General features: G+C 33.3%; 1 protein-coding gene across 1 annotated transcript; it reads right to left on the bottom strand.

Annotated features, from left to right (window-relative positions):
• Positions 1–1,472: 1,472 nt before the first annotated feature.
• On the bottom strand, positions 1,473–4,742 carry LOC107745683 (peptide Y-like). Its single transcript, XM_016559604.1, has 4 exons — positions 4,688–4,742; positions 4,193–4,380; positions 1,713–1,790; positions 1,473–1,524 (listed from the first exon to the last, which is right to left on the bottom strand). Exons 2-4 carry the CDS (start codon positions 4,378–4,380, stop codon positions 1,503–1,505), a joined length of 288 nt encoding a protein of 95 aa, XP_016415090.1. The 5' UTR covers positions 4,688–4,742; the 3' UTR covers positions 1,473–1,502.
• Between the last annotated feature and the right edge of the window lie 4,642 nt (positions 4,743–9,384).

The following is a 9,384-nucleotide window of genomic DNA, read 5'->3' as shown; positions in this document are numbered from 1 at the left end:
ATGGTACTGAATAATTTCCATTTTCTAGTAGCCTTCTTCTTAAAAAAAAAATCTAATATTATCATGGTACCAGAAAAGCCTATGTAATAGCCTACCGTGGTATTTTTGTGCGAGCATCTTAGATAAACACTATTGGTAAAATAAGACTGAAATTCAGTCCAAATCAAACTAACGTTACTTAGCTCGCTCACGGAAAGGGGTGTAATGAGTTGTTTCGCCATCAGTCATGAACGGGTTTGACTCACCTGTGATGTCCGACAGGGAGAAATTAACCAGCAGTGCACGTCTTTCACTTTTTGCAGACGGTGGTCATGATGCTGGTCGCTGAATTAACCCGTAACGTTATAATCCATCTGCTCTCGAACCATTAATAAATATAATAAATTCACGTCTTATTTACACACCTGATAACACAGCAACCAGTGAGCCTAATAGACAGCAAAATTATCAGAACAGAACACTGTAAACTAGATCATCGAGTCAGTATCTCATCACCTGATGACTAAACGAAGATTTAAACAATCTGTGTATCCGCTTTACATCACGTCTCTAACAGGCGGCGATGCGCTTTTGTTGTATTGAGATGCTGTGAGTCTTAAACGGGCAGCACACTCCACGCCTCTCTGCGGACCCCACCACATCACCTCTTCTACCCAGTCTCAAATCACTCAGACCTTTACGGCTTTAAAAGCAATTCACCATATACCGCAGTCTCTGTCTTTTTTTTTTTTACATACTATTAAATTATATTTATTCTATTAATAACAACGCTAACCAACAGCAAGTTTGGTTCTTTTTCCAAAAGTAGACCCTTGAGGCGGTAGGCTTCTTGAGATAAAAACATATATTACCATATATGCCCAAATATATGATAATAGCATGGAAGATTTTTAGTCGTGGACTATTTTTATTAATAGTATTTTCGTCTTCATTTACAAGATAGCTATGAAAATCAATAGATAGATTAATAAAAATATTTTTATTTTGAAATTGTATACGATGTGTCTGCGCACAGTAGGCTACAGCATGGTATTACATGGTAAATATTTAAAATATAAAAATATTGTTGATTTCCCCCATCTAGTGGTCTACAGATGTACTAGTTCAGACACAATCTCTCTTTATTTAAGAAGAGGTATTTTTTTAAAAAGCATGTAAAATGTATAAATGAAGACAGGAATCAAGAGTTCAACATTCAGTAATTTTTTATTATTGTCAATTTTGTCATTGAATAATACATTATTTACAATTGTCTTTCACAAAGCATAAATCAACTCATAAAGAGGAAGAGAAAGAGAGAAAGAAAGAAAGAAAGAAAGAGAAAGAAAGAAAGAAAGAAAGAAAGAGGCTGATAGAGATGTACAGATCATGAGGTGTTTTTGGAGCCTCATTTTGATGAGGGTTTGGCTCATACTGGTTTCTGCTGTTCAGTAAACTCATTTATTATCATAGAGATGGATGAATGAAGAAAGCCACTGCACCAGCCACAGAGAGGAGTCACGTCACCATAACAAGTCTTCCACACTGCACAGAAACAAAAAAAATATATATATATATCATTTTAAAATCTCCACCAGGGGTTTGTCTGAATATCTCTGGACTGACTGCGACTGACTGAGCAGATGCATTTGTATCTCTGTGATTAAATATAACATGCAATGATACATAATTTCAGAAACAAAGATATTCCAGCATGTTCTCTCACTGCTCACCGGGGCCTGACGTCCTGTTCATCTTCACCGAACAGCAGTTCAGCCACAGCGGCCTCAGGGTTGGATCGCTTCCCATATCTGAAGAACGAGAAGATGATTCAAGCTTGTAGCAAATTACATGCTTAGTGTTTGTTCATTTCCATTACTCTAAGTATGAGCAATAGTATTAGTGAAGCTGGCTTGAACAAACAGCACCAAAAAGAATTACAATCCAACTTCCTGATTTAACTAAAAGAAACTGATCGTCCAGATAATTGTAGATCAATTCACAAATATAAGGAAATCAACAAGAAACAGAACCAAAATAACACATGATCGTCATTTAATTGTGGCCTTTTAAGGTTAAACTGGTTGCAGAAAATATCAGGGTACATCTCTAGCATGCATCATCAGAGACGTAACCAGACATGTTAATCCCACTTAATAACAATCTATCTTAACGCACAGCACAATAATGAGGGGTTTCATACAGGTTGAAGGATATCTGGCAACTCAGCCCACCCCTCGCACACATGTGAGTGTTCGGGTAAAACCATAGCAACGCACAATTTGGTAAAACCATTAACACACACACACACACACACACAAAAAAAAAGTGGTTTTGTTTAAACTGCAAATTAGATTGAGTTCATTCGCCTGCATGGAAACCTTTTTGTATTGCTCACTGGGACTAAATGTAAATCAATTCAATTTATTTGTTTAGGGCTTTCACAACACAGCATTCCTAAAAGCAGCTTGCAAATAATAAAGCCTTATAAACAATTTAAATATATATTTAGTTAATTTTATTTCAATTGTTTTTTAGTTATTTTAGTACATCAACTTAAACTAAAAGAAAATTAATGGTTCCTTGGCAACTAGCTGAAATAAAATATGTTTATTTATTTGTTTTTGAAATGTAAAATATGTAAAAAAAATAATAATAATAATAATAATAATAATAATTTTTAAAAAACGCAACAGAGTGGTTCAGTCAATGACATCAATATGAGAGAGATGTGCTAAAAATAGTGCCATTAATATAGGCATCATACTCTCCATTATCATCTGATAATCATAAATATTTCTTAAATGTGTATATATATAGTATTTATAGAGTTTTAGCTTTTAGTTTTAATTACTTTTTCTTATTTGTAAGTCGCTTTGGATAAAAGCGTCTGCTAAATGACTAAAAGTAAAAGTAAGTAAGTAAATAATCATGTTTCAAGAATCATCTGGTTTCAGTCAAAAAACATGAGCAGAACAAATTTGTGTATAAATTGTTTGTAAAACCATTCTTACATGTTTTGTCACATTCAGTCCAGTGCAAGAAACTTTTACATACAATTTACACAGAAATTCATTCTACTGACTTAATAAGTATTAATAACTTACAATAATGAGACATGAACAAACATTATTAATCTAGGTTAATGTTAATTTACACATATACAATTTTTCAATGTTTAATGTTTATATTTAATAGATTAACTAATGTTCATTTATAATATAACTTCAAATGTACATATTCAGAATGTATTATTAATCTACATTAGCAAATGCTTTAAAAGTTTTGTTTATTAGTAATTCATGATGACTAATGTATTAAATAATGTGCTGCCAAATACATGAAAGAAAAATATAAGTTTAATGACATTTCCATTTAGTTAATGAACATTCTGAAGTACTGCATATATAATGTTCAAACAATAACATCACCCATAATATTTGGTGAATGAAATCCAATACTTGTTTCTTACTAATTTTGGGTTGCTGATGCCAAAAATAAAGCCTGTATGATGTGCATTTAATAGCATTTGTGCTTTTGACATGATTCATATCTTTCTCTGAGCCAGATTAGGATTATTTGTTCACATTTATGAATGATTCAGAAGACACTTTCAGAATTTATGCCTAATTCTGATTTCAAGGTTAAAATGATTGCCAGTGACAGAAAAAAAAAATGCAAATATGACAAGTTTTTCTGCTACATCTGTGGGTGTTTTACACATCCAAACAGTGATAGAAATGTACAGCATCTGTGGGGGGGAAATAAGCTTTATTTTTTATTTACTTGTGTTTATCTCTAGTTTTTTTTTTACATTAAATTAAGTATTTTAACATAATTTCTTCCCTTCCTTAACTGATTGTAAGTACAATTTGAATACCTATTTTTGTCATTAAAACTGAAACATTTGACATTTGACTGCTTTTGTATTTTTAATAACTGAATTACAGCTGATACATAATATAATTTGAAAAATATAGTACATGACGGAAACTGTTTATTATTTTTTAGTTTAGCATCAGCAAATTATGTAACATTAGGCCTTTTTTGCAAATCTGCTGAATTTTTTTCAAGATGCAGGGCTGTGTTATTAACAAAAGTTATTATTAAGTAATCAGTGCTACTATTAGCCTCTAATACTGATTTATCTGACACAATCAGCTTTGACGCATGGAATTATACACAGGTAATACATAGGTAATTCTAGCTTCACCTCTGTCGTGTGATGAGGTTGATGTAGTGTCTTAGAGCCGTGTGGTACTTGGCCATCTCCTCTGGACCCACATCTCCCGCTGGAGGTTCTGGTTTGGGCGGGTAAGCTTCAGCCAGGCTGCTGAGACACACTATGACACACAGCACAAGAGCCAGCGGCACAGTCCAAGATCTCAGTGCACTCGCCATCTGATACACACAAACAAAAAACCTTTGGGATTCATACATGTAGGATGTACTTTTGATTCAGATGGATTTTGAAGAGCAAGTGCCAAAGTCTACAGAACTATTAAACATCTGCTGTAGATTTTCAACTCTTGGTCTGTTGATAGCCTCAATAGACGGTAAACGCAATGCTAAACAGTTTTGTCAAGCTCACTTGATGCACTTTGTTATGGAGCTATCCGTGGTTCTGAATCCGATGTCATTATGTTGAAGTTATCATCAACTAAAGGCTATTTGCTTTAAAGAGTGAAAGAAGCAGAATGCTACTTACTCTGCAGTAGATGTTCGGGCCCAGAAGGATTGTGTAGAGCTGATGTTGGCTGTTGGCGTTGATCTGCTCCTCTCTCACCAGACCAGGATGCTTTTATAGCTCATGAGACCCCAGAGGGAGGTCCAACCCCCACCCAGCACTTACACACAACCAGAGTGTTAATGATAAACTAATGAGTCACTGGCACAAGCCATCCAACCCTATGATCACAATGGTACTCTGAAAATTAACAAGACTGCTGTAGAATATGGATTAAAATTGAATGCACTGAGAGTGCAGCCAATAGTTTTATTTTTTAAATCTCAACAGTTGATGATGAGCATTTAAAATGGCTAAAATAAAAATTGAGTATTGTTACGTTTTTATAGTATAGTCAATTTAACACTGCTAAATAATTCAGCAATAAGGTAAATAATGTGATTATCATTGTAATGGACACTGATTAAGCACAACGCACATAAGTATATGTATAAGTGCCTTATTGTTATTATAACATGCTTGGAACATAATAAACAAACTACTTACACAAAATTCCATTCAATCATTTACATTTCCCAGTAGAAGATATAGAGAAGATAATAGTTGTCAATGGGTCCTGTGCAGTTATACACAGTGTCTAGGTACTGTATTTCTACTTGACTGGAATGATATATTAACCAATAAGCACTCTAGGTGCCAATAAGCACTCTGAAACACTCTAAGTTTTTATAATACACAGTTTCGATTTGATACTCAATTCTGATTGGATCAGCTGTGTTTTAAGACACACATCAGTCAAATTTTACAATAATGTAGGCTTTTTGTTATGGAAACAAAAATTTCAGAACAATTTCAATACTTGTTTGTTCTGATTATGACTAGAAATTAGTGCTGTCAAACGACTAATCGCGATTAATCGCATCCGCAAGTTTTTGTTGACATAATATATGTTTGTGTACTGTGTATATTTATTATGCATATATAAATACACACACATACAGTATAGATTTTGAAAATATTTACATGTATATACATTTATATATTTACAGTATATTCTTATATGTTATATTATATATAAATATATTTAATATATAAACAACATATTTTTCTTAAATATATACATGCATGTGTTTGTATTTATATATACATAATAAATATACACAGTACACACACATATATTAGCCTATGTAAACAAAAACTTTTATTTTGGATGCGATTAATCGTTTGACAGCACTACTAGAAATACATTTAACTATTTATTAAATGCTGTGGTGTTTTTATTAAGCTTTGATTTTATCAAATTGCTTTGCAATGAGACTTCCCCTGAAATAAAAAAATTAAAAAAAACAGACTTGTTGGCTTATGCTAGCTATTTTAAATAAAACACATTTCCCGGAGCTTTTTGTAACCGGATTAATTAATTAGCCTACCTAACTTACTTATTTGAAAGATGTAGGCCTAGGCCTATTTTCATGTTGTGTCAGATGAATGATCAACACCCCGAACTTCGAAAAGTTCAATACAGCGACCATTGAAAAATTTTGAAAGAAGGGAATGTGTACTGCAAATAAGATTTATAAATCGCATTGGATTGAATAAAATAGCAAAAGTAAAACGCTTGTAAACCCGCTAGAGGACGCATTTGAGCGGACGCTCGCACAGAGCGTGCTGAATGCGTGCAACACGTAATGAACGTGGCTCGACCCAGATTGCGTCCGACAAAGTAAAATTCCAATCTTTGTAGACTATTGTCTTAGTATCACGAACCAAGACATTAAACGAGCAGTACAAAGGAAGTGATAAACCGGTTTGTTTGAATAAATACATGATCTTTTGTGTGTGAACGTGTCCTGTCGCACTATGACACAACTGTGATGATGGGGCTTTTGATTAAAAGAATTTCTCTCAAATCTATAAATGATAGACATAGCCTACATTTAGAAGAAAGAAAGAAAATGAGAGCTGGAAAGGTTAATTATACGGCATTGATTACTAACTAAGGCAGGGGTGGTTAATCAATATCTGGATCAGTTAAGTAGCCAGTGGAATTAATCTTCCAGTGTTTTAATGAGACCACCCTAATTATCAGAACCCTCAAATTACAAATATTGACAAACAATTCAATTCTGTTCTAGCGTAATTGTTGGGAATTTGGGAAATTTAATAATATGCTATGCAAATAGTAGCCTATGGAGGAACAGACAAATCAACACAATCTCATGGCAGTTTGAAACTTGTACTTTTTGGTGAATTGGTGGCTAATTTATATGAATTTGTACAATCTCATTTGTTGGTTTTCTGATTATCTGCTTTCACCCCAGTGACGATTATGTTTACGAAATCCCAGCTTGTTTTCCTGTGAGTCTGGACAAATCCCAAATTTGTCTTGGTAATTCATAACTATTTTACGTTTAGGGCGAATCGGTGGATAATTTGTACGACCTGCCTACCCCACTGACGATTAGGTTTGCCACCATGCTTATGTTTTTCTAAAATGGCACAATTTCATACAATCACATCATACAAATCTATTTGAAATCACCACCTTGTTAAATAGTTACATTTTCTTATGTGATCAGGTTGGAGTTTATTTTATTTTATTTTATTTTTCCCCAGGTAAAATTCACATCAAATGGATTCATATGAAAATGCCACCTCATAAAATAGTTACATTTTTCTGTGAAATGTGTATTTAAAGGTAGCCTACGTGGGCAATTTTTCTCTGAGCTCCCATAAATGCAAGAATATTAAAGTATAAATCCTTGAGTCCTGACCGCTAATAACAGGCATAATAGACTAGAAATTGCATAAATGTCAGTGGTCTTCTGCACATTGCTGTTTTTCTTGTGGACATTTTCTTTATCAAATATAAATATGATCAGCCTACAATGTGCAAGAACTCCTCTGCTGGTACAAATCGCTCATTTCTCTGTTTATATTATGCATACAGTTTACAGGAACATTTACTGAGGCTTCTGTTGTAACATTTTTAGGATTGTCTCTGTGGCTGGAGTCGCTCGCTCCTGGTCGCTCAACCTGTGCAACCATAAAAGTCAATGAGGAGAAACAACACACAGTAGATACTGATGCTCACACTTCAGCCTATCAGTCTGAACAAACCACGGCAGATAATACAAGCACAAACTCATTGGAAGAGTGTTTACGCTATGATAACTCTACAAATACCAGACAGTGAATAATGTCCTCTGACGCAGTGCTTGTCGTGCAGATGAGAGAGAAGCTCAGCTCATCTCAACAGAATACACTTTTTGATCAGAGAGGGCTCTGCGTGTTGAATGTACATACTTATGAAAATGTATGGTGTTATATTTTCTGATCAATAATAGGAACACCTTTCTACTATGGAGCATGTAATTGAATTGATTTTAGGTTTTGTGTGTAAAAATTCCACTAGGTGTAAAATGAAATTATATGAAGGATCATAAAACTATATTCAGATTAGAACGGGAAAACAAAATTAAGGAAGTAAAATGTCTCACATGGCAGTTTGTTTATTGCTTATTATTATTGCTTATTTACATTATTCATAAGTAGATCATCATGTGAGTTACATCTTTTCCTTTTGCTGTGATTGAATCTTTTGTCTTTAAAACAAAAAATGAAACATATGTCTAATTTTAACGAACATGTTTGATTAAACCGTTTAATTACATATTCATGTAAACACAGTTTACACCTAATATCTAATTGGTGCTTTTTAAGGGTAAATGACATAAGCTGTGATGAAGCATCTGCACTGTCCTGAAATGCTACACTATAGTGTATACACCATTTGAAAATTTTCTTATTTCTTTCTAATTTTATGCAGTTTTATGATTTCATTAATGAAATCTACATGTATTTGATATTTGAAAAATGCAAAATGCTGATAAACTAAGGCACAAACACTATATATTAATACATTTGTATAGTATAATAGATCCCATTCTGAGGAAATGGCAAGAGTTTCATTGTCATTTCTTTTAAAAAGGTTACTACTGAAAACTATATTTTCCCACCACATTCAAACTACCAGATCCATAATAACCACTGAGGGATCACAATATAAGACACGTCCACACCAACATTCACATTATTCACAATTTTTTTTTTTTAGGTGCTGATTTTTTAATTATTACCCCTATTTCTATCACAAAATTGCAATATTGCCACAGTTGTATGGAACTGATGTACATATTTTCATGTGAGTTACATCTTTTCCTTTTGCTGTGATTGAATCTTTTGTCTTTAAAACAAAAAATGAAACATATGTCTAATTTTAACGAACATGTTTGATTAAACCGTTTAATTACATATTCATGTAAACACAGTTTACACCTAATATCTAATTGGTGCTTTTTAAGGGTAAATGACATAAGCTGTGATGAAGCATCTGCACTGTCCTGAAATGCTACACTATAGTGTATACACCATTTGAAAATTTTCTTATTGCTTTCTAATTTTATGCAGTTTTATGATTTCATTAATGAAATCTACATGTATTTGATATTTGAAAAATGCAAAATGCTGATAAACTAAGGCACAAACTCAGGGCTTGGTTTTTGCTCCGATATGCATTATCAGCTGTTAGACGTTTTATTAAGACGTGTGTGCCTTTCCAGATCATACCCATTCAATAGAATTTGCCACAGGTTAACTTCGCTCGAAGTGTAGTAACATCTACAAGTAATATGAATGCTCCTGAGCTAAATTTCAAC

This window comes from Sinocyclocheilus rhinocerous, unplaced genomic scaffold (assembly GCF_001515625.1).
Source record: "Sinocyclocheilus rhinocerous isolate Xijiao unplaced genomic scaffold, SAMN03320098_v1.1 scaffold768, whole genome shotgun sequence".
NCBI classification, from domain to species: domain Eukaryota; kingdom Metazoa; phylum Chordata; class Actinopteri; order Cypriniformes; family Cyprinidae; genus Sinocyclocheilus; species Sinocyclocheilus rhinocerous.
Note: the sequence above shows the minus strand (reverse complement) of the source record. Positions and strands in the feature narration are given on the sequence as shown.